The 24,226-nt window shown below is 41.6% G+C and overlaps 2 protein-coding genes across 4 annotated transcripts; one reads left to right on the top strand and one right to left on the bottom strand.

The window, feature by feature from the left end:
- The first annotated feature begins 206 nt into the window (after positions 1-206).
- atp5l (ATP synthase, H+ transporting, mitochondrial F0 complex, subunit g) lies at positions 207-13,861 on the top strand. Its single transcript, XM_060913186.1, has 3 exons — positions 207-359; positions 723-883; positions 13,588-13,861. The coding sequence occupies exons 1-3, from the start codon at positions 308-310 to the stop codon at positions 13,684-13,686; spliced, it is 312 nt and encodes a 103-aa protein (XP_060769169.1). The 5' UTR covers positions 207-307; the 3' UTR covers positions 13,687-13,861.
- On the bottom strand, positions 6,334-22,130 carry ift22 (intraflagellar transport 22 homolog (Chlamydomonas)). 3 transcript variants are annotated; one of them, XR_009651905.1, is made up of 6 exons: positions 21,855-22,130; positions 21,668-21,750; positions 21,480-21,569; positions 16,247-16,449; positions 14,773-16,119; positions 6,334-6,593 (listed from the first exon to the last, which is right to left on the bottom strand). XR_009651905.1 is itself a non-coding variant. In XM_060913184.1 (5 exons), the coding sequence occupies exons 1-5, from the start codon at positions 21,906-21,908 to the stop codon at positions 15,971-15,973; spliced, it is 579 nt and encodes a 192-aa protein (XP_060769167.1). In that variant the 5' UTR covers positions 21,909-22,130; the 3' UTR covers positions 14,427-15,970. The 3 variants fall into 3 exon arrangements, 2 of the variants coding, with proteins under 2 accessions (XP_060769167.1, XP_060769168.1); XM_060913184.1 differs by lacking the exon at positions 6,334-6,593 and having other exon boundaries at positions 14,427-16,119; XM_060913185.1 differs by lacking the exons at positions 6,334-6,593; positions 21,480-21,569 and having other exon boundaries at positions 14,427-16,119.
- Between the last annotated feature and the right edge of the window lie 2,096 nt (positions 22,131-24,226).

Below are 24,226 nucleotides of genomic sequence, written 5' to 3'. Positions count from 1 at the left end.
TTCCTGTGTTAGTAGGCCAATGAAATGCCTTCATTTATTTCTTAAGCACTTATTTCCAATACATAAGAAAATTCCATAATTTATTCTGTTAATTAAATCAATTCAGATAAATAGTTTTTTTATTTTGTACATAAAATTATATAAGATTTCCAGCATTTGATTATTTATTTGTACGCACAGTGTGAAATTAGATCAGGCACTTGTTTAGTCTTCTCACCAAAGAGGTCCTTCCCTGTAGGTGACATTCATCTGAAGGGGTAGCTGTAGTAGCGAGAGGCGAGCTGTAAATTATTATTATTAAGAAGCCATGGCGCAGGCGGTGCAGAAACTGGTTGCTAAAGTACCATCTTTGGTTGGCGGTAAGATATTTTGTGGACTCGGTAAACAAACAACAATTCGGCTAACTCGGAAGTTCCTGTAGAAAAGCTAATGGCCGCTTCGTTAGTGATGTCATGTAGCTAACTTGCTAACACAGATGCTGTGAACGGTTACATAGAAGTTCATAACTTTATAACGTTCTCGCTTAAATGGTTGCCAACAGTTTTATTTGCCTTCGCTAGCTAAAGCTAAATAAAACTATCTTCTAGTTATTGTACTGTATCTGTTCAGGTCCACTGCAGTAGCTAGAAGTCAGCGTTAGGACACTGAATCTTCTTGTCCTGTTAATGACGTCATTGAAGATCTCCATGCAGATGATCTGTACTGATTGTTTTCTTTTGCAGCCGCTGTGAACTACTCGAAGCCCCGGCTATCGACCTTCTGGTACTATGCCCGTGTGGAGCTGGTGCCACCTACCCCAGCTGAAGTCTCGAAGGCAGCAGCTGGAGTTACCGACCTCGTCAAGGCCTTCCAGGCTGGCCGTGTGGGTCAGACCACAGTCAGGGTGAGCACACTCTTTCCTTTCTTTCTGAACATTATGCCAGGGCAACAGTATGATACAGATCACTTAATATATAATATATAGTGTGTATATATATATATATTTTTTTTTGGGGGGGGCACAAACCAACCAACCTGAAGACCTGGCTCAACAAGATGTCTGTAAAGACATCTGTGAGCTCCTCGGCACAGTCTCTCAGGATAGACCCCGAAGCCGTTTGTTTTCAGGATAATGGCTGGCTGATGAAATTATTGGCTGGCTAGCTGACTCAGCCAAAACCTTAATGGCTGCTGCAGCCACCAAAATGTTTATGGCTACAAATGGCTGATACTGGACGTCACTGTGTGGCATATATCCGGGCGAACGGATCAAACAAATGGGGGGAATAAATAGCAAATTACCACAGGTCCCCTGGTCTCTTACTTCATTATAAATATAAATCTAGCAAGATTGTAGTTCAATGCTAATAATAAGCTAATCTGGATTGTTCGAGGAAGGCATCTAGCTATCTACTCTCACTAGCAATGACCAGTGAAGGACTGGCAGCTATCTTACTATGATGAAAGTAGACTGGTGGAGTACTTTTTTTTTATCAATCTCGAAGTATGTGAAACAAACAAACAAAAAAAAATACCTTTACACTTTCCCTCAGCAGCGGCAAAGAATGCGGCCATCTCGTCGATATCGGAGTCGATTGATGCTCTGGGTGGGTTCCCGGGTTCCCCAGTGTATCGTGGTAACGGTGTGAGGGGCGGGAAGCCAGACAGGTAGTCACAACGGCAAGCTTGTGGTGGCTCTCTGTGCTGTGATATCAGTTCTAAATCTCTACAGTGTATGCCTATACGTCTCTATTGTGTTACTACTAGTGTGTACAGTTGATCATGTTTGTGTCACTTTTCTTGTAGCTCATGATGTGGATAAACCCATTATTTGATGTACACAATTCTTAGTGGCTCAGCCAAATTTTATTAGATAGCGGCTCAAATTGGCTTACAAAATTATTGGCTGGCGGCGGCTCAAATTCTAAATGGCGGTTTTAGCGGCGCCTGGCGGCGGCTTCGGGGTCTATCTCAGGACACGACCAGGAATGTTATCAGGACCCGGGGCTTTTCGTGCATTTGTCGTCCTGAGAGCTCTCCTCACGCTGTCTGGGGACAGCGTCAACACCTGGTCGCCGGGAGGTGATGGGGTCTTCTGTGCCGTGGTGCTGTTGTCTGCCTCAAAGCGAGCGAAGAAGTCGTTCAACTGATTCAGCAGAGTTGTCACAGGTCTGTGGTGAGGGCTTGTAGTCTGTGATGGTCTGAATCCCCTGCCACAGGTTCCTGGTGTCTCTGCTGTCGTTGAAATGGTCAGCAGTGTGCCTGGAATACTGTCTTTTGGCCACCCTGATGCCTCGTGACAGATTGGCCCTAGCTGTCCTCAGGCCCACCTCGTCCCCAGCTCTGAAGGCGGCGGTCCGAGCCCACTTGGACTTCCCCTGTCAGCCATGGCTTCTGATTGGCCCGAATGGAGATGGTTCTGGTGATCGTAACGTCGTCCATGCACTTCCTCATGTAGGCAGTGACGGTCTCCGTGTACTTCTGGAGATCTGTGGTGGTGTTGTAGGTGGCTGCCTGTCTTGACTTGACCTCCTCAAACCACTGCCACCTGCCAAAGGGTTCACAAATTTTCAAGCACCACTGTCGGTTGGGCCAGAGATAAAACCTATGGCTTTAAGCCCAGCACACACCTTCCCGATTTCATCTGGGTTTCGTGTGTCGGGTGATCGGTTACGAGTATACGGGCTCGATTTGATCGGTTCAAAATTCCCCGCACACGTTTGCGAGACATCGTACACGTTCAGCCCAAATAGATGGTCACGTGTTCAAGATATCATGATAGTTATATATATATATATATATATATATATATATATATATATATATATATATAATAAAAAACACACAAGTATTAAAGCGCATATCACGGGTAAATTCAGGAGCAAGATCAATGTAATTCTCCTATGTTATATTAAAGTTTGGTCAAATATCTGTTGCATTTTGTGCAATATTTTATTTATTTGTTTTTACACCTTGCGCAATACCAGAAAAATTCAGTTGAAATCGAGCCATTTGAGGCGAATTGGTCCGCCTCTGAAAAAACTTGGCATTCGGATTTCCCGGGAAACATTGATTTTCGTGACGTCGCGTGCGGGACGCCTCCCTCTGAATCCTACATCAGCGCTGGTTTGTTTATGAGAAAACGACCTGGTGGTTTTCTGCAAATTTCTTCAACGTTATCGCGTAATTATTAAAATGGTTAACAGATGTATCGTAGGAGGGTGTAGCAACACCAATCTTGATGGGATTAGTACTCATCGTTTTCCAAAAGACCGGACAATGAGAGAGAAATGGGAGCGCTTGGTCTACACAGGCTGTGCACTGAAATTGTGCAAAGCTCGCGCAGCCTGCTGGCGCTTCCGCAGGTGACGTCGCGAATCTGGCTCCAGACTCCCTTGGGATTTTTCCAGACGCGTTTTATTTTATTTTTTTTCTGCTGTAGACAGATGGCCTTGTGCAAAATTACCCTTCTGGATGAGTGTGTAAAGGGACATACTTTCATATAAAAAAAAAAAAACGAAATTGGTCCAGAATATGCACTTTAAATTTTGAATATTAGACTCAAAAAGGGATAATAATCCCAACTAGACAAATCAATAATAAGAATTGATTCTAATTTATTCAGTCGTTCTTAAAATTCAACTTGTTCCGGGAATTTCGGACAAGCGATTTCTGTACCACTTTAATGCTATAATAAAACCAGGCATTTTCAAAGCTGACACGATTACAGCCATAGCCTCGTTCCTCTTTTCCCGTTTGCTGTGATCAGGTGAACTAATGTCATAAAGACAGGTGGACGCTTCCCAAAGTGACACAAGTTGTGCTTCTTGGTCTGCAGTCCATGTGTGATCAATCCTGGCACTCCAATTGGCTGTCTAAAATTATCGTAACCGATGAGATCGTAGTAGCAACGCGCATGCTACCGATTGTGTTGCGTACAAGGAGATCGCGTCCGAAAATATCAAGACCAGTTTGATCTGAACCGATGAAATTGGCTACGAGGTGCCCCCGCACACATTTTTCGCAAGCAATTTAATCAGCCCGACAAAATCGTAAGCGAATCGGGAAGGTGTGCGGTGGGCTTTAGTTACATCGAGTGTTTGTACATCGATCACATCTAGATACACAGTGGTGCTTTGTGAAAGTTTGTGAATCCTTTGGAATTTTCTAGATTTCTGCGTAAATATGACCAAAAACATCAGCTTTTCATCCAAGTTCTAGAAGTAGATCAAGAACCCAGTTAAACAAATGACACGAAAATGTTATTTTATTTGTTGAGGAAAATGAAACAGTATTACATATCTTTGAGTGGCAAAAGTACGTGACCTCCTTATCAGGCTTGTAGTACTCGAGTCTGACTCGTGACTTGAGCACGGATGACTGAGACTTGTAAATTGGAGACGAGGACTCAGATTTCTTTCTTTATTTTTGTAACTTTGGCATAAGATATTTATATCTACTTTAATTTTTATACTAATTTTGTGCAAGAGAATGCACATTCACCTGTTCATACATCATGTTCAGGAACAAACTAACGTTAATGGCGCTAAAATGCCTGGAGAGAAGCGCCTAGGATTGTCCGCTTTGCTTATACAGACTTCTCGTGCAGTGGGAAAAAATGCACTGCTATGTGTTCCGTATGTAGAAGAACTATCGAGGAGACGACGGGGACAACCTCGAACTTCAATCGTCATTTGGCAAGACGACACCCAGAGAAGGAAGTGACACGCTATGTTCATTGCTCTGTTGATAGCGTGGCTTGCTTGCTGAGCGATGAGCTAGCTAGTGTTAACCCTCTCTCATGTTATTTGCCCTGTTGATAGTGGGCGGGGCTTGTCAGACTCTACTCTAAATTTTCTTTAGTGACCTTGGACTCGGGCTTGAGGTTTTGTGACTCGACTATATGCAGCAGTAAGTAGACCGAAAAGTTTGCGGTAACTCTTGATCATCCTGCACGTCGGCGTAGAGGAGTTTCAGCCCGTTCCCCTGTATAGAACAAGCTTCAGCTCTGGGATGTTGATGGGTTTCCTCATATGAACTGCTTGAAATGGCATTTCTATTGGTTTAAGGTCAGGACTTTGACTTGGCCTTTCCAAAACATTAACTTTTTTTCTTCTTTAACTGTCCTTTGTTAGAACAACTTGTGCGTTCGGGGTCGTTGTCTTGTTGCATGACCCACCTTCTCTTGAGATTCAGTTCATGGACAGATGTCCTGACGTTTTCCTTGAGAATTCATTGCTCCATCAATGATTGCAGTCTGCCCTGAACCAAATGCAGACATTTAACACTTATTATCTTCAATATCAAAAGGCTTGACTAAATAAACTTGGTTGTTTATTGTAGCCCTGTGATCGCTCTATTTACCATGCAAAAAAAAAATTTGGTGATAACGTTATTTTTGGTGAATGTATGGCAATATGTCATATTTAGCAAAATTACTCGTGTCATTTAGAAAAAGTGCTTTTTTGACCACAGGTAGCTCCGAAAGGGATGCACTTAAATCATTCTTTATACCATAAAACACGTATTTGGTTCCATATCATTGGAAACATAGTTAAGTTTTAATGTTGAATGCCAGTAAGTTTTCAGACTATTTTGATCAAATTAGTATGTAATTGCAGGGTTTTTTCTAGAAAAATTTAGTATGAGGGCGCTCACCATGGCGAGGGAGCGAAGCGGGGGGGGGGGGAGATGGTGCCAGTTGTCCCCCCCCGCCGCACAAAGCCTTTGAAAAATGCTACAATGGGACATTCTGAGGCTATCTGAGAGGGAAATTGTAACAAATTGTCTGTCAACATTGAAAAAGAAAGAAGTAATCTTCTTCTGCCCCGGACAGTCTTTGGCTTTCTTCCGCTTCGTGCCGCGGGATGCCATCTTTAAATGCCCAAGTGTCAACAAAAACAACTCGCGAACTACTTCTGTCAAAAGCGAGAAATCTCGCTCTACAAGTCAGCTGACCTTGTATGTAACCCATGTCAAATCTCGCGAGAGCAGCCGCGACAAGTAAACAACTAAACAACATGGCGGCTCAGTCTGGAAAACGCCAATTCGGATTGTTTTTGCACCGTCTGGCGGTGTATCTACTATGATTGGAATATTTTTGGAGTAATTATAACGTATTTAATGATCAGACACATTGTCACGTGGTGTTGCTGGGATGTTTTCACGGAGTCGGTAAGGGGGCGCACGCCGAGAGTAAGAGGGCGCAGCGCCCCTGTTCCCCCGTTTAGACGAAAGCCTGTAATTGTGTCAAAAAAAAAGTCCTCTCCGAGACAGCTAATTTTCAATATAAAATAACATATCTAAAATGATTATTTTCATCCTAAAATGTGGTCAAGATATTGGGACATAAATATTAGAGACAACACAAAGCTTACAGCCTTATATTTAAAAGCACTATGGAAGTAGTGGATTCTGAATTGTCCAAAAAAAGTCCTCTCCGAGAATCACTTCATTTGTTTCTCCCATCTTATAGCAGATTACACAAAACTACCATACACACATGTCAAAAAATTACCTGAAATCTGTTCTTTAACTTGTCTTTCACTTAACTGGTACAAGAACCAGTTTGAATCAATTTGAATTTTGGACCCCTGTGACACAAACTTTGTACCCTGATTGTAAAACAACCCCTACTTTTGTCTCATTTGTGGAATTGGGTTCTCTTTTTATCTATTTTTAGAACTCGGGTGAAAATCTGATGAGGTTTTTTGGTCATTTATGCAGAAATGTATAGAAAATTTCTAAAGGCACCACTGTATCACAAAGTGTAGACTTAAAAAAAAAAATGGGTTCTGTGTAACACTGGAAATTAAATACATCCCAGGTGAGCACAGCATGATGTAAAATGAACTGTCAGTGGCTGCATCCCCACTGATCTTCGCTGAGGTCCATTCCTAATTCAACCTCCCGTTTCATTTCAGCTTTGTCATTACTGTGGTCAGTGAATGACATAAGGGAGTCGGATCATTTTGGAAATGTAATGATTTTCGGTGAGGATTCAGAGCGCAAGTGATCCCAGGGTTGTTTAGAGGGCAGTGAAAGGAAAAGGAGGAGCAGTGCGTAATGTGAAGGTATTGAAGTAAATGGTGTTCAGGTGGGCAAAACTACAGAGTCCTCGAGACATACAAGTCTTTATAAAGAGAGTGACTTATACTGTCAAGTAGGGCTGGGCGATTTTACGATTACGATGTTATTCACGATATAAAATCTCTACGATTAGACACGTACGATATGCCTACGATAAGCCTACGCCTTCAGTAAAATTACTTCATCCGAAGTTTTGACAGACACACGAATAGTCAATCATAACTAAACAGTACCGCACGTAACCAATCAGTTGGAAGAGAGCCACGTCAAGTTAGGTTGCGTGCACACACAAACACACACGTGTAGCAGCAACGCACAGCATGGCTGTGGTGAAGTTTGCAGGAGTGCGGCATTTCTCCAACAAAGCGTGAAACAAAGCGATTATAAAAATGAGCGAGAAGCCGACTGACCGGAGTTCTGAACAGGAAACTCAGAGCACTGCCCTGGAGGACATCGTTGAAAAGAAGGGCCAGAGATCTTCGGTTGCGTGGAGGTATTTTGGATATTTAAAATCGGACATACAACAAAGTGTTACACAAAACCTTAAACACACTGACGTACAGGATTGCACTTTTTTTCTCCTTGCAGCATAAGGTTTACACGTCAATATGTCTTTTATGTTTATTTGAAAGCTGCTAGAATTTGCACAAATGATTAAGAATGGTATATAGTTTTTATTTTTCAGTTTATTCATTTGAACAAAAAGAACAAAAGAATGTGCATCCAGTTTGTTTTGGTTCTGTGAAACTTGAAGGCTTGTTAAGCTATTTTTGTTAATTAGGAAGGAACTACTAATTTGTAATGTTCATATTTTGAGCAGAAAATTAAAGAAAATACAAAAATGGTGATTTGATTTATATCGTGATATATATCGTTATCGAAAATTTTGAAAAAATATATCGTGATATAATTTTTTCTCATATCGCCCAGCCCTACTGTCAAGTTGCCATTTAGAGAAGGTAAAGTCTGTCAGTGAAGGGGGGGGTTATAAATTATTTTTACAAACTGGGGCCGTGCTTCAGGCTGCTCAAGCGTGATGTCTGAATTGATGCTAAATTTTAAGAGTATTCAGGACGACAAGGCTGTTTGTATAAGCGGTGAACGGATTTAACCCAAACGTTTATGTGGAAGCTGTTCCTCCTTTCTTTAGTAATTTTTGTTTCTTTGAGTTAATAGATGTTTACAGAATAGAAATTCCAATATGAATAGATGGTATATCTTTTCACGTCTATATTGTCTGCTGTCAGTGGCCTGATTTTTAAACACTGCCTTACTGACTTCAAAATACAATCATTTCTATACAAACTGACTGGATTCACTAAAGAAATTATGCTTTCATTTATTCGACTCGAATACAATTTCAGTTTAAAGGTGCTGACTGCAAAGTTATCTGAAATTTTCTATTTTTTTAAATTGTGCATGGCATTTTCCTGTCTCGCAAAAACAATATCATGCGGACGAGACGTGATCATTTTGACACGCCGAGGGTCGCTTTTCTCCATTTTAGGACAGTTTTCCTGCCTCCTGAGGTGAATAGTATGGCCTTATGGGAACAGCCGAACACAAGGAGCTTTAACCGATTAGCATAATTATGGAACCAAGATGGCCATGCGTGGAAAACATCGCGATTCTGCGTTGACCTCAGAGAGTTTTGAGTCTCAGGGATGTAATTTGTGGTTGACCTTCACGAATAGATCTGTGAAACAAAAGACGAGTATATATATATATTTTTTTTTTTTTTTTGTTACTGCTTTTGTGTTATCGTTTCTTTCTCTGTAAGACCAAAACATTAGGTGTATAACTCCATACTCGCTACCGTGGAGTTGAGCTCATGCATTCTAAAGGCCTCTGCATGCTCTTGCGACAAGGCTTTCGCAGACAGTTGTAATTTATTGTTGAGCAGGGAGTATAGGCGTGCGTGATGTTATTCACCGGCACAACGCAAGGGGGCGTGAAGTCGCTAGGAGTAGTTGGTGGGTGTGGTTAGTGGAGTGTTTATCCTCCGGTTACTTATAATGACTAGAACTTTTTTTTTTTATAATGACTAGAACTGGAGTCGTATAGATGTACGTACTTCCTCAATCAACCGCTCTTCATGCTGCTCCATCTTCGCTCGTGTTTTTAAAAATGCCGGTCGTGAAAACAAACCAAACCGGGAAAGTAGGGAAGCGGAAGTGCGTGTACAGCGGATGTAGAGTGGACCAATCAGAGCCCTCTTGTCTGCGAGGCTTCTGCGGTGGTCACAATTTTTGGGAGGTGCGCACAGAGCGTCTGCGAAGGTGGGGGGGCTACACAGACGCTATCTGCGACACCGTCTGCGAGGACTGGGTTATCAGCATAAATTGGCCTTAAGGGTAAGATAGCCAAGCGCTAGCTAGAATGATTTTAGTCATCTGTCTAGAAAAATGACGTAACTTAACCTTGCTCTATCTTGCAGTTACAATCACTAGGCAGATTTTGCTTTTCATTTCCGTTGGCTTTTAGCTGGAAGGAGAGCAGAGTCGGGCGGCATGGTGGTGTAGTGGTTAGCGCTGTCGCCTCAGAGCAAGAACGTCCGGGTTCGAGCCTCGTGGCCGACGAGGGCCTTTCTGTGCGGAGTTTGCATGTTCTCCCCGTGTCCGCGTGGGTTTCCTCTGGGTGCTCCGGTTTCCCCCGCAGTCCAAAGACATGCAGGTTAGGTTAACTGGTGACTCTAAATTGACCGTAGGTGTGAATGTGAGTGTGAATGGTTGTCTGTGTCTATGTGTCAGCCCTGTGATGACCTGGCAACTTGTCCAGGGTGTACCCCGCCTTTCGCCCGTAGTCAGCTGGGATAGGCTCCAGCTTGCCTGCGACCCTGTAGAACAAGATAAAGCGGCTAGAGATGATGAGATGAGAGCAGTGTCTGCCATGTTTGCCCACAACGATTTGTTTTGGTTAAAAGCAGATCAAACATGGGGGTGTCGTGGCTCAGGTGGATAAGACGCCATACCATAAATCTGGGGACCCGGGTTCGATTCCGACCTGAGGTCATTTCCCGATCCCTCCCCGTCTCTCTCCCGCTCATTTCCTGTCTCTACACTGTCCTATCCAATAAAAAGGTGAAAAAATCCCAAAAAATATCTAAAAAAAAAAAAGCAGATCAAACGCTCCACGGTGGTCACGTGATATTGCTGCTCGCTTGCTTCAACGATTTCCAGAATCGTAAAATGCAGGACGCGTTTTATCTCGGCAAAACATCTGCATATAGGATACACGGTGCGTGCAGCAGCGAAACATCTCGAACCTTCAACAGCTAGAGACGGAGAACGTTTTGCCCAGAATTCAACTTTGCAGTCAGAACCTTTTTAACATTCATTTTTAAATGCTTCTTTTCTTCGTTTTATATGGAGCAGAACCACTGTTCCATATCACCCACACACAACGGCATATCCCTGCTGCGCTCACCAAAAATGTAATTAATTTAAAAACAGCAACAAAAAAACCCACCACCTTGTGCATTCATTGTGCATGGATTTTGTCATTGTCCATTACTAAATGAAAATCTCCAAGCAACTCAGGTGGGCATTATAATGAAATGCGAGCAGAAGCACTGCATAGAACTCCTAAGGCGCTGTTTACACGTACCTGGGTATTTTTAAAAACGCATGTTTTCTAAACTCCGTTTTCCAAAATAACTTTGTGCACACAGCTGCGTTTTTTTTTTAAATTACATTTATATTGATCCGCATAAATACGCTGTCAAGAGCTGTTAAACTACGCCAGAGTGTTCAGGCAACTTTTTTGACGACATCGACAGAAGCGCGCATGTGAGTACACTCACCCTGTATGTACGGACGTACCAACTCTGCGAGTGACAGGAGTGAGGATCGCGACATTCTGAAATTTTCCTGCCATTCCTCCGGGACGACAACGCCATTCTCGAAATTCTCCCACCAGATAGCAGTCCGTCCAGGTCGAACCCAAAATCGCCGACGCTGGCGGTGGTACGGTCGGGCTCTTTTGGTCACCAGAAGCTCCGCAATTGCTGCCCTCCGAGCCCTAATGCGTCTCTGCTGGTCACTGAGCTTTATGAGCTTTATTCTCAAAAGCAAACAGGCGAATATAGCTCTTAATAACAGAAATGCTGCTACTCTGAGTGTTTCCATGCTTGTCATCTGTACAATGGTTGCTCTTTTGTGGCGCGAAGATTGCCTAAAACTCCGTTTTGGTCTCTTTACACACAAACGTAAAACGGAGTTTTCAAAAAATCTCCACTTTTGCCGGGGTTTTTAGAAAGAATCGTTTTCAGGGGAAAAAACTCCGTTTGTGTATAAACGAAAGGCACAAACGAAGGCAAAGGTCTGCGTTTTTAAAAATACCCGGGTATGTGTAAACGGCGCCTAAGAGTGGAATAAAATGTTTTGCAAATTGCAATTATTTCTGAAGGCATAATGGTAAGGTTTGTGTTTAATGTTAAATAATTTAAAAAAAAACGCCTTTTGGTTCAGGTTTGGTCCACACCCACTTTTTTTTTTTTTTATTTAAATTTTTTTTTAATATAAACACACAACACCTGAACAAGTGTAGATATTGGCCCCAAAAAGATTCTCTTATTGAATTGCAGATTTGATTTAAAAATGTTATTTTTGTGCAGACAAGATGATAAACATTTTAATCATGAAAATCAAAGTTTGATGCAATTTTTTTTTTTAAACGTGAGATTCACATGTGCATAGTTGTATGGATGACACCTTTTGTCAAAATTACTCAAGATAATAAGGAAGTCTGGTTTTAAGTCAAACCAGGGTGTGAAATGACGTGGATATACCCTTGTTGAATGCTTAAAGTGACTACGTGGCAAATTTTCATTTTGAGAAGGCAAACAATAAACATGTCACCACAAATAGTTATCCAAACAGTTGATTGATACATGGGCATAACATTTGCGAAGAGAAAATGTTTTCCTACTAACCATCCATCCATTATCTATACCACCGACTAGTCAGGGTCGCGAGGGAAGCTGGAGCCAAACCCAGTTGACTTTGAGAGGTGGGGTACACCCCGTTTTCTTACTATAAATAGAATATTTATGTAAATGAGCTATTTCTTTTACATACTGTGGAAGTTATTAATCTTAAAGCTTGCAAATGGATCCTAAAACAGGCTGGCTAAAACAAATGTGCTGTCCTTAAGAGAGGAGGACTGCAATGAATAAATTGAAGGTATAGTTAGTTATAGTCCGTTACTTCCTGTAGTAGTTTCTTTAATATTTTCACTGGACCCCGGGACTATTGTAGCTTGCAAGCAGTGTTGTAGTCAAGATACTAAACCTCGAGTCCAAGTCCAGTCTCGAGTCCCCAGTGCTCAAGTCAAAGTCGTTTTTTAAAAAAAAAAATTCAAGTTGAGTCCACTATTGATCCGAGTCGAGTCCGAGAACAAGACTCCAACTGCACCATTTGACAGCAGCTGCTTCAGCGCCATTTAACGTTAGTTTGTTCCTGAACGTGACACATGAACAGGTGAATGTGCTTCTCTTTGTTAGGGAGTGCGAAGTATTCTGTCAGAGATGGTTGGGAGATGGATGTAAGCACAGAAGGTGTATACAAGTGAAGACAGGTAAACAATCCAGAATGGCAGGCAAAATCATAAAACGGTGAAACAAGTCAAGTGAGGCACAAACAGGCTATCAAAGACGAGAAATAGGAAAAACAAACAAGGAAGGAAATAAGGCTCGGTAATGTCAGCAATGCAACTCAATACTTCGCAAAGTAAGTGTGTTTTCACAGTGTTTTATTTAGGTGTGCTTATTGTGCCTTAATTCTGTGCAGGTGTGAGTTGGTTACCGCGTACAAGTGTGTCTGCTTGGCATGAGCACGCCCGAGAGTCTCTGATGCACGTGCCAAGGTGTGCCACTCTTGCACGAAATTAGTACAAAAATTAATGTAAATATAAATGTCTTATGCCAAATTATGATAGCATGTTACAAAAAAATAAAAAGTCCGAGTCATCAGTGCTCAAGTCGAGTCACGAGTCCTTAAAATTAGGGCACAAGTTGGACTCGAGTACCACAAGCCTGCTTGCAAGTAATGGAAACCTCATCCAGTTGTTCAGTGTCATGATTTGTGTCTGAAATGATGACCTTCCTGCCTAATCTAATGGCAAAGTGTATGTGTTCTGTACTCCATGCAGTACCTTATTGGATTTACTAGCCCACTTAATATGCATTCCAATACGTTTAGAGAGGGATGCTGAGTAGTGCACTATGTAATCCATCCCAGCCTCACAATCAACTAGTGTCCAACTGTCCTGAAAACGCCATTTTGCTTTTGATACGATTTACTAAATTAACAGTGAAAGCACTGAAACCGTTAAATGGTTTGTTTTAATTTCACCATCCATCAACTCCACTGGTAGCCACTACTTTGCTCCGTGGTTGGACTGTTCTGGTTCACCTGTGTGTCGCTTGGAATTAAAATTCTGAATGAAATTAAACACAATTTGCTTCGTGACTGGATTAAAATGATTTTGTTAACTGAAGTTAATCTCTCGTCTCCACAGGAAGCTCTGAAGAACGGTCTGGTCGCCACAGAAGTTCTGATGTGGTTCTACATTGGAGAGATCATTGGAAAAGGAGGCATTGTGGGATATGATGTGTAAAATGTGGACTGTCCTTGTTGCTTGTTTCCTCTTTGTTGAAGCCCTTTGTTTCCAGTTTGAACTTCTTGGAATCCAGGAACTAAATAAGTGTATTGTTTAAAGTCATATGTGCTCAGGACAACGATGGAGGGCAGGTTATGCCAGTTTTCATAATAAAAACTAACTTGGGCCATTATTTGGATTTGTGTGTGTGTGTATATATGGAAGGTGTACATGACTACTTCTGGCATCAACTCAAGGCTTTCTTAGATACAGTAGAAACAACTTAATATACCACGAGACCAGTGCTGTAGAATAACTTATTGGGCACATGCGCACACGATAAAGGAATTCTCCAGCATACGGGTTGTTTTACAATCAGGGTACGCAAGCTAAAAATCGCATTTAACACATTATCTTCAATATCAAAAGGCTTGACTAAATAAACTTGGTTGTTTATTGTAGCCCTGTGATCGCTCTATTTACCATGCAAAAAAACATTTGGTGATAACGTTATTTTTGGTGAATGTATGGCAATGTATGTCATATTTAGCAAAATTACTCATGTCATTTAGAAAAAGTGCTTTTTTGACCACAGGTAGCTCCAAAAGGGATGCACTTACATCATTCTTTATACCATAAAACACGTATTTGGTTCCATATCATTGGAAACATAGTTAAGTTTTAATGTTGAATGCCAGTAAGTTTTCAGACTATTTTGATCAAATTAGTATGCAATTGTGTCAAAAAAAAAAGTCCTCTCCGAGACAGCTAATTTTTCAATATAAAATAACATATCTAAAATGATTATTTTCATCCTAAAATGTGGTCAAGATATTGGGACATAAATATTAGAGACAACTAACACAAAGCTTACAGTCTTATATGTAAAAGCACTATGGAAGTAGTGGATTCTGAATTGTCAAAAAAAAGTCCTCTCCAAGAATCACTTCATTTGTTTCTCCCATCTTATAGCAGATTACACAAAACTACCATACACACGTCAAAAAATTACCTGAAATCTGTTCTTTAACTTGTCCTTCACTTAAAAACTGGTACAAGAACCAGTTTGAATCAATTTGAATTTTGGACCCCTGCGACACAAACCTGATTGTAAAACAACCCCCACTTCAATGTAATTTGTCTGCTGCATCTGTAGTGTACGGGTCATCAAAGTTCTCTGCACTGGTAATTTTGTTACCTGTACTGAGAAAGAGCAGAAGACACTTACTCCTTACAACTCGCATTGGAAGTCGTTGAATTTTGTGAAACTTGCATAAAACCCATAATTTATTAGAACATTGAAATTCTACAGCTTGTAAATCTGTGCAATTTTTGTTCTTTCAGAGAAACGACTCCTTTTTCAGAGAGATTGTGTTTACGTGTTAATGTGAGTGTCCGAAATCGCTCCCTACTCACTATATAGTGGGGTCGCAATTTTGTAGTGCTGTCCGAAACCTTAGCGAGGATTATTTACACTATATAGTGCGCTCCAAGTACCCTGCAATGCATCACGAAAAGTAGTGTACAACCAATGGTCACTAACCAAGCAATATATCCCATCATGCATTATGGTCACGCTGAAGGAAATCTAAGTCTCAAATTCAATTTAATAAAAGGCAGCGGCAAAGAAGAAAAAGTATTCAGCCTTGATTTAAAAGAACTGAAAGATGCAGGTACTTTTGTATTGATTAATGTAGGAAATGCGCTTAGTATAATATGGATTTATCATAAAAACACATGCACGCGTTTATTATTTTGAAAACCCACCAGCCGACTGATCTGGCACGTTTTAATTGTGTGACGGACTAGTGGCTGAAAGTCTTTTTTCATTTTATCAATGGGCTCACTATATAGTCCTCTATATAGGGAGTAGTGAACGAGCGAGTGATTTCGGACACGGTGAGAGTCTGATGGTCCAGGGATACCACAGCACCTTAGAGAAAGTACGAGTAACTGGATTTACTTTTTAATATCGCTCCAGTGTTGGAAAATCAGATAAAATTCCATAAAAACAGCGTAGTTTGTCTTATCCTATGGCTTTTGTAATGGCTGTAGTTATGAATTAACGTCACATATTTCAAATGTTTATCTCTGGAGTCAAACAACTGCCCTTAACACTTCCATTACATGCCAGTAGGTTGTTTTTTTCCCCCCTTATTACATGGAATCATGAGAAATTCCTGCCTGTGGCAATCACACACGCTACAGATGCAGTAGACAGAGCTCACTAATTCCTATTAATTTCATTAGTCCTAATTCATGTTACCTGTATATAATGCAGTCTGAATATAAAACGTAATGGTTATGCTATAATGGACATCTCTTCACGTTCCCGGCTTTCTGACAAGCTCTGGACAACGTTTCCTAGATATGTCCGGAACTCCTGACGCACCCCTTCAGGGTCTTCGTCTAGGTTGGAATGAATGAGAGGCAGCTTGTTCAACTGAGGGGCTGCACAGATGAGAGAAAAGGACGTACAGGTTTCTCTGACTCAAATGATGCCAATGCAAAAGTTAAATGGTAATTTGTCAACAAATTCTGTATAATAATTTGCATTCTGTTTACTCTCCGGTCTTACCTAAGTGAGGGCGCGATGTATCTGCTCCACTACCAGGCTTGTGGTGTGCTATGAGCAGACACTGTCCTGCCTGTAGCCTTTGAGACGAGATGAATGTCGAGTACCAGGTCTCTGCTTCTGTAAGGTGACTGGGAACGTCAGGGTTAAATACAACGACCACTCCACTGGAGTCTTTCAATATAGCTGACCAGCATGCTTCAAACCTATAATGAGGATGTGAAAAGTGATCAGAGACAGATCCATACCAAACTTAGTCACGTTATTAACTAAATACCACTTAAATCCTAATTATTATCCATCCATCCATTATCTGTAGCCGCTTATCCTGTCCTACAGGGTTGTAGGCAAGCTGGAGCCTATCCCAGCTGACTACGGGCGAAAGGCAGGGTACACCCTGGACAAGTCGCCAGGTCATCACAGGGCTGACACATAGACACAGACAACCATTCACACTCACATTCACACCTACGGTCAATTTAGAGTCACCAGTTAACCTAACCTGCATGTCTTTGGACTGTGGGGGAAACCGGAGCACCCGGAGGAAACCCACGCGGACACAGGGAGAACATGCAAACTCCGCACAGAAAGGCCCTCGCCGGCCACGGGGCTCGAACCCGGACCTTCTTGCTGTGAGGCGACAGCGCTAACCACTACACCACCGTGCCGCCGCCTAATTATTATATGAATGATAAATAAATGTGAATGACAGGGTGTGCTACAGTATTCTTCATTACTCTTGCTAAAGTTCTTCTAGCAAGCAAAGAAGAAAAAGCAGAATCATACCACAGAAAAACCTGGGCTTATGCCTGTGAATGTACTGTATGTTTGGATTTTAAGCAACTAGCCAAGTTAAACTCTTAATTTATACAGTACATTATAATAACTTTCACTTCTAGACAATACACTATATAGCCAGAAATATGTAGACACCTGAGCATCACATCCATAAAGTGTGAAACACAATTGTCTGGAAGGTTTTCGTATGCTGTTACATTTAAGATTTACCTTCACTAGAAGTGAGGGACCCAAATCTGTTCCAGCAAGATAATGCACCTACGCATAAGGTAAGCACCATGAGGACATGATTTGCCAAAATTTATATGGAATAACTTGAGTATCCTGCCCCAAGCCCTGACCTCAATCCCAGTGAACCCCTTTGGGATGAACCACAATGCCAACCTCCTTCCCCAACATCAATACCTGACCTCAAGAATGCTCTTGTAGCTGAATGAGCATCAATCCCCACACTGTAATTGTAAATCTACAGCACAGAAAGACATCCTGTACAACTATATGCCTCCAGTTGTTTGGCAACAGTTATGCCAGGATCAGACTACACAAACTCAAACCAATTTTGACATGATTTTTGTCACAGCCATCAAATTTCCAATGTCAGGCCTGAATATGACCTTGTGACATAAACGAAGAACAGCAATGTGGCATCTCAGAATATTCTTCTATTTTCTCACCTAGTTTGACAATTCCTCCGACGTTCCTTCTGTAGCCATGATTGACAATTTCTTGGCCCTCCTACCTGATGACATGCGAGGATATGACCGATGATTGGTCAGGGTCAAACTTATAGTGTTGCCGGTCTCTTGACTAAGACATGACAAGAATTTATAGCACTATGATTGTCTAATCTAACACGGTGATCATCATGAAAGACAAACAAATTGTGCAGTCTGATCCTACGTATTAGAGGAAGGTCTACTTATGAGTGTGATGGTCAGGTGTCCACAAAGTTTTGGCCATACAGTGTAAAAAGCCACATGCTTACTGAGAGGATGCAAGTATCAAACCTGTATTGAGTATTGATCTCATACACAGAGCTGTGATGCTGGTACAATCCTGATTTCAAAAAAGTTGGGACAAAGCACAAATTGTAAATAAAAACGGAATGCAATGATGTGGAAAGGGCGGCACGGTGGTGTAGTGGTTAGCCCTGTCGCCTCACAGCAAGAAGGTCCTGGGTTCGAGCCCCGGGGCCGGCGAGGGCCTTTCTGTGGGGAGTTTGCATGTTCTCCCCGTGTCCGCGTGGGTTTCCTCCGGGTGCTCCGGTTTCCCCCACAGTCCAAAGACATGCAGGTTAGGTTAACTGGTGACTCTAAATTGACCGTAGGTGTGAATGTGAGTGTGAATGGTTGTCTGTGTCTATGTGTCAGCCCTGTGATGACCTGGCGACTTGTCCAGGGTGTACCCCGCCTTTCGCCCGTAGTCAGCTGGGATAGGCTCCAGCTTGCCTGCGACCCTGTAGAAGGATAAAGCGGCTAGAGATAATGAATGAATGAATGATGTGGAAGTTTCAAAATTCCATATTTTATTCAGAATAGAACCTAGATGACATATCAAATGTTTAAACTGAGAAAATGTATCATTTAAAGAGAAAAATTAGGTGATTTTAAATTTCATGACAACAACACATCTCAAAAAAGTTGGGACAAGGCCATGTTTACCACTGTGAGACATCCCCTTTTCTCTTTACAACAGTCTGTAAACGTCTGGGGACTGAGGAGACAAGTTGCTCAAGTTTAGGGATAGGAATGTTAACCCATTCTTGTCTAATGTAGGATTCTAGTTGCTCAACTGTCTTAGGTCTTTTTTGTCGTGTCTTCCGTTTTATGATGCGCCAAATGTTTTCTATGGGTGAAAGATCTGGACTGCAGGCTGGCCAGTTCAGTAACCGGACCCTTCTTCTACGCAGCCATGATGCTGTAATTGATGCAGTATGTGGTTTGGCATTGTCATGTTGGAAAATGCAAGGTCTTCCCTGAAAGAGACGTCATCTGGATGGGAGCACATGTTGCTCTAGAACCTGGATATACCTTTCAGCATTGATGGTGTCTTTCCAGATGTGTAAGCTGCCCATGCCACACGCACTAATGCAACCCCATACCATCAGAGATGCAGGCTTCTGAACTGAGCGCTGATAACAACTTGGGTCGTCCTTCTCCTCTTTAGTCCGAATGACACGGCGTCCCTGATTTCCATAAAGAACTTCAAATTTTGATTCGTCTGACCACAGAACAGTTTTCCACTTTGCCACAGTCCATTTTAAATGAGCCTTGGCCCAGAGAAGACGTCTGCGCTTCTGGATCATGTTTAGATACGGCTTCTTCTTTGAACTATAGAGTTTTAGCTGGCAACAGCGGATGGCACGGTGAATTGTGTTCACAGATAATGTTCTCTGGAAATATTCCTGAGCCCATTTTGTGATTTCCAATACAGAAGCATGCCTGTATGTGATGCAGTGCCGTCTAAGGGCCCGAAGATCACAGGCACCCAGTATGGTTTTCCGGCCTTGACCCTTACGCACAGAGATTCTTCCAGATTCTCTGAATCTTTTGATGATATTATGCACTGTAGATGATGATATGTTCAAACTCTTTGCAATTTTACACTGTCGAACTCCTTTCTGATATTGCTCCACTATTTGTCGGTGCAGAATTAGGGGGATTGGTGATCCTCTTCCCATCTTTACTTCTGAGAGCTGCTGCCACTCCAAGATGCTCTTTTTATATCCAGTCATGTTAATGACCTATTGCCAATTGACCTAACGAGTTGCAATTTGGTCCTCCAGCTGTTCCTTTTTTGTACCTTTAACTTTTTCCAGCCTCTTATTGCCCCTGTCCCAACTTTTTTGAGATGTGTTGCTGTCATGAAATTTCAAAGGAGCCAATATTTGGCATGAAATTTCAAAATGTCTCACTTTTGACATTTGATATGTTGCCTATGTTCTATTGTGAATACAATATCAGTTTTTGAGATTTGTAAATTATTGCATTCCGTTTTTATTTACAATTTGTACTTTGTCCCAACTTTTTTGGAATCGGGGTTGTATAATATTGAAAATAGACAGTTAGGGATGGACTGAAAACAGAACATAAGCAATCATACAGTACCAGGCAAAAGTCTGGACACACCTTCTAATTCAATGGTGTTATATATAAATAAATAAAAAAGACACTTCATGTCTTAAAGTAATAACGGATGTCGTTTGTCTTTACTTAGTTGAGCGGTTTTGGAGATAATATGGATTATTACAGTTGTGCAATAGAGCTGTGTACTGTATTTATTATTATTTACTATTTCATCTCAAACGCATTAAGAAGGCAAGAAATTGTACTAATTAACTTTTGACCTATGGTCATGAACTTTGGGTAGTGACCGAAAGGATGAGATCTTGGATACAGGCAGATGAAATGAGCTTTCTCTGTAGGGTGGCTGGGCTCGTCCTTAGAGATAGGGTGAGGAGCTCAGACATCCAGACGGATCTCGGAGTCAAGCCGTTGCTCCTTCATGTCAAAAGGAGTTAGCTGAGGTGCTTCGGGCATCTGATTAGGATGCCTCCCGGGCACCTTCCTTTGGAGGTTTTCTGGGCACATCCAACTGGGAGGAAACCTTGGGGTAGACCCAGAACATGTTGGAGAGATTATATATCTCACCTGGCCTGGGAGTGCCTTGGGATCCCCCAGGAGGAACTGGAAAGCGTGGCTGGGGAGAGGGATGCCTGGAATAACCTGCCACCGTGAACCGACTTCGGATAAGTGAGAGTGGATGGATGGATGGAACTTCTGACGAGGCACACTGTTGATTGAAAAGCATTCCAGGTGACTACCTCATGAAGCTGGTTAAGATAATGCCAAGTGTGCAAAGTATCATCAAGGTAAACGCTGGATACTTTGAAGAGTCTAAAATATGAAACCTTTTGTTTACCACATAATCCCATATAGGCGGCACGGTGGTGTAGTGGTTAGCGCTGTCGCCTCACAGCTAGAAGGTCCGGGTTCGAGCCCCGTGGCCGGTGAGGGCCTTTCTGTGTGGAGTTTGCATGTTCGCAGCCCCGTGTCTGCGTGGGTTTCCTCCAGGTGCTCCGGTTTCCCCCACAGTCCAAAGACATGCAGGTTAGGTTAACTGGTGACTCTAAATTGACCGTAGGTGTGAATGTGAGTGTGAATGGTTGTCTGTGTCTATGTGTCAGCCCTGTGATGACCTGGCGACTTGTCCAGGGTGTACCCCGCCTTTCGCCCGTAGTCAGCTGGGATAGGCTCCAGCTTGCCTGCGACCCTGTAGAACAGGATAAAGCAGCTAGAGATAATGAGATGAGAAATTTATCCAAAGCACGTGAGACAGCAATGTTACCAACCCTGCAGTCCTGGGATTTAAACCAAATTTGGAGAAAGCTTTGACCTCTGATCCTCTGAATAGTTCCAAGTAGAAGGAAGTCACTCACTTGAAATCTCCTGAACAATCCCACAGCTCCACTTCACAAGCACTGTCTTTGGTCCCATTTCCCAAATTTTGGGACTCAAACTCCAATATCCTGACAAACACCATGTCATAAATCATTAGTCAGGAAAACATAAAAGTTTTTCTCGTGTACCATGCAATGCTATTTCTCCTGGATTCCAGTTTACTGACCTGACTCCCTGGGTCGGGCTGTAATCACCTCCGATTGTCTCCACTGTGTCAGACAGGAAATTGGCCAAGACTGTCTTCCCACTCTGTTCATAATAATAATAATAATAATAATAATAATTGCTTTAGAGAGAATCCTAACACAAAGAAGATCACTACAAATGATAAGAATAACCAAATCCATGCTCACCTCACGTGGTCCAATTAAAAGAATTTTCACTTTTAGATTTTTCACTTTTAACATTTTCACAAACTCCAGTATATTATATAGCACAACACGCAAAGCTAAAGCTAAGCTAGGCAGCTAAATTGCTAGCTAACCTCTTTAACTGGCTGAAGAGTTGACTAACAGAGAATGGACATGTTATTTTATTTAAATTCTGAAATTATGTTATATAATATTTAAAACGACACACTGGTATCAGAGACAGAAACTACAGATCTGACACAAACACCTCGTTGTCATGGCGCTGCAGCCTGCGTGCTGTGAAGTTTTACATTTCGCATTCTCAGATTCGTGAATATTCACAACCGCAGGCAATGTAGATGTATAACTTTAACCGAGATAAATTCACACAAACAGAAATTAAAGCTTTGCTTTATATATCTCAAAAATTATTTTTTTTCTGTAGCGCCTATAATTTAACCACAGGTTAGACTCTTAACCTTGACGTCACAGATGAGCATTAATATTAATATTAAAATAATTTTCTTCATTCTTAAACTATCCTCTTAAACCCATTTTACGCCATTTTTACTCTCTTTCTCTTTCTTATTTTCTGATGTTAATCAATAATGTAGACTTTACACCAAACACTGGACATTTAAAAATAAAAGGGCTGTATTTATATGCGGCTTCATCCACAGTTATCGACGCCTTCGTCCACAGTTATCGACACAGTTCCACAATTAGCGACACCTTCGTCCACAGTTATCGACAACGTTCCACAATTATCGACACCTTCGTCCACAGTTATCGACACAGTTCCACAATTAGCGACACCTTCGTCCAGTTATCAGCACCGTTCCACAATTATTGACACCTTCGTCCAGTTATCGACATCGTTCCACAATTATCCACACCTTCGTCCACAGTTATCGACACAGTTCCACAATTATTGACACCTTCGTCCAGTTATCGGCACCATTCCACAATTATCGACACCTTCATCGAGTTATCGACACCGTTCCACAATTATCGACACCTTCGTCGAGTTATCGACACCATTCCACAATTATCCACACCTTCGTCCAGTTATCGACACAGTTCAACAATTATCGACACCTTTGTACAGTTATCGACAACATTCCACAATTATCAACACCTTCGTCCACAGGTATCAACAACATTCCACAATTATCGACACCTTTGTCCAGTTATCAACACCGTTCCACAATTATCAACACCTTCGTCGAGTTATCGACACCATTCCACAGTTATCGACACCTTCGTCCAGTTATCGACACCGTTCCACAATTATCCACACCTTCGTCCAGTTATCGACACAGTTCAACAATTATCGACACCTTCGTACAGTTATCGACAACATTCCACAATTATCGACACCTTCGTCCACAGTTATCAACAACATTCCACAATTATCGACACCTTTGTCCAGTTATCGACACCGTTCCACAATTATCGACACCTTCGTCCAGTTATCGACACCGTTCCACAATTATCGACACCTTCGTCCACAGTTATCAACACCGTTCCACAATTATCGACACCTTCATCCACAGTTATCAACAATGTTTCACAATTATCCACACCTTCGTCCACAGTTATCGACAACGTTCCACAATTATCGACACCTTCGTCCACAGTTATCGACACCGTTCCACAATTATCGACACCTTCATCCACAGTTATCGACACAGTTCGAGAATTATCAACACCTTCATCCAGTTATTGAGACCGTTCCACAATTATCGACACCTTCATCCAGTTATCGACACGTTCCACAATTATCGACACCTTCGTCCACAGTTATTGACACCGTTCCACAATTATTGACACCTTTATCCACAGTTATCGACACTGTTCCACAATTATCGACACCTTCATCAACAGTTATCGACACCGTTCCACAATTATCGACACCTTTATCCACAGTTATCGACACCGTTCCGCAATTATCGACACCTTCATCAACAGTTATCGACACCATTCCACAATTATATTAAAAAAATAATCGGTATGTGCTATTAAGTTAATAAAGCATAGTTTTTATTTAAAATTTGTTTTACATTGACTTATATTTCATACAATATATGGTAAATATATTGATGTCAGTGATTACGTAAATGAGGAAGTAATTCTGATGTTTGTAAACAAATTATCTGATAATGGTGAACCTGTGTCAGAAAATCCCCCCCCCCCCCCCCAAAAAAAAAATTCCTGAATGAATAGAAAAATCTGAATATTTCAAGCATGTAATTTTTTTATATACTCGGAATTTAATTCTGGTCTAATTCTGTTTATTGCAATCAGATTCCAAATACTCTATAAACATTCCATTCTGTTATGAATCAGAAAAAAGTTATTATAAAATCACAGCA

This window comes from Neoarius graeffei, chromosome 28 (genome assembly GCF_027579695.1).
Source record: "Neoarius graeffei isolate fNeoGra1 chromosome 28, fNeoGra1.pri, whole genome shotgun sequence".
NCBI lineage: Eukaryota > Metazoa > Chordata > Actinopteri > Siluriformes > Ariidae > Neoarius > Neoarius graeffei.
This window is presented reverse-complemented; position numbering and strand designations above follow the sequence as displayed.

Bases quoted from the DNA above. Each gene is read 5' to 3' on its own strand.
- atp5l (XM_060913186.1), top strand. From the start codon at position 308: ATGGCGCAGGCGGTGCAGAAACTGGTTGCTAAAGTACCATCTTTGGTT. The intron at 360-722 runs GTAAGATATTTT...TTTCTTTTGCAG, and splicing joins AGTACCATCTTTGGTTGGCG to CCGCTGTGAACTACTCGAAG. The intron at 884-13,587 runs GTGAGCACACTC...TCGTCTCCACAG, and splicing joins TGGGTCAGACCACAGTCAGG to GAAGCTCTGAAGAACGGTCT.
- ift22 (XM_060913184.1), bottom strand. From the start codon at position 21,908: ATGTTAAAAGTGAAAAATCTAAAAGTGAAAATTCTTTTAATTGGACCA. The intron at 21,570-21,667 runs GTCAGTAAACTG...GGTGTTTGTCAG, and splicing joins AGCCCGACCCAGGGAGTCAG to GATATTGGAGTTTGAGTCCC. The intron at 16,120-16,246 runs GTAAGACCGGAG...TCATCTGTGCAG, and splicing joins TACATCGCGCCCTCACTTAG to CCCCTCAGTTGAACAAGCTG.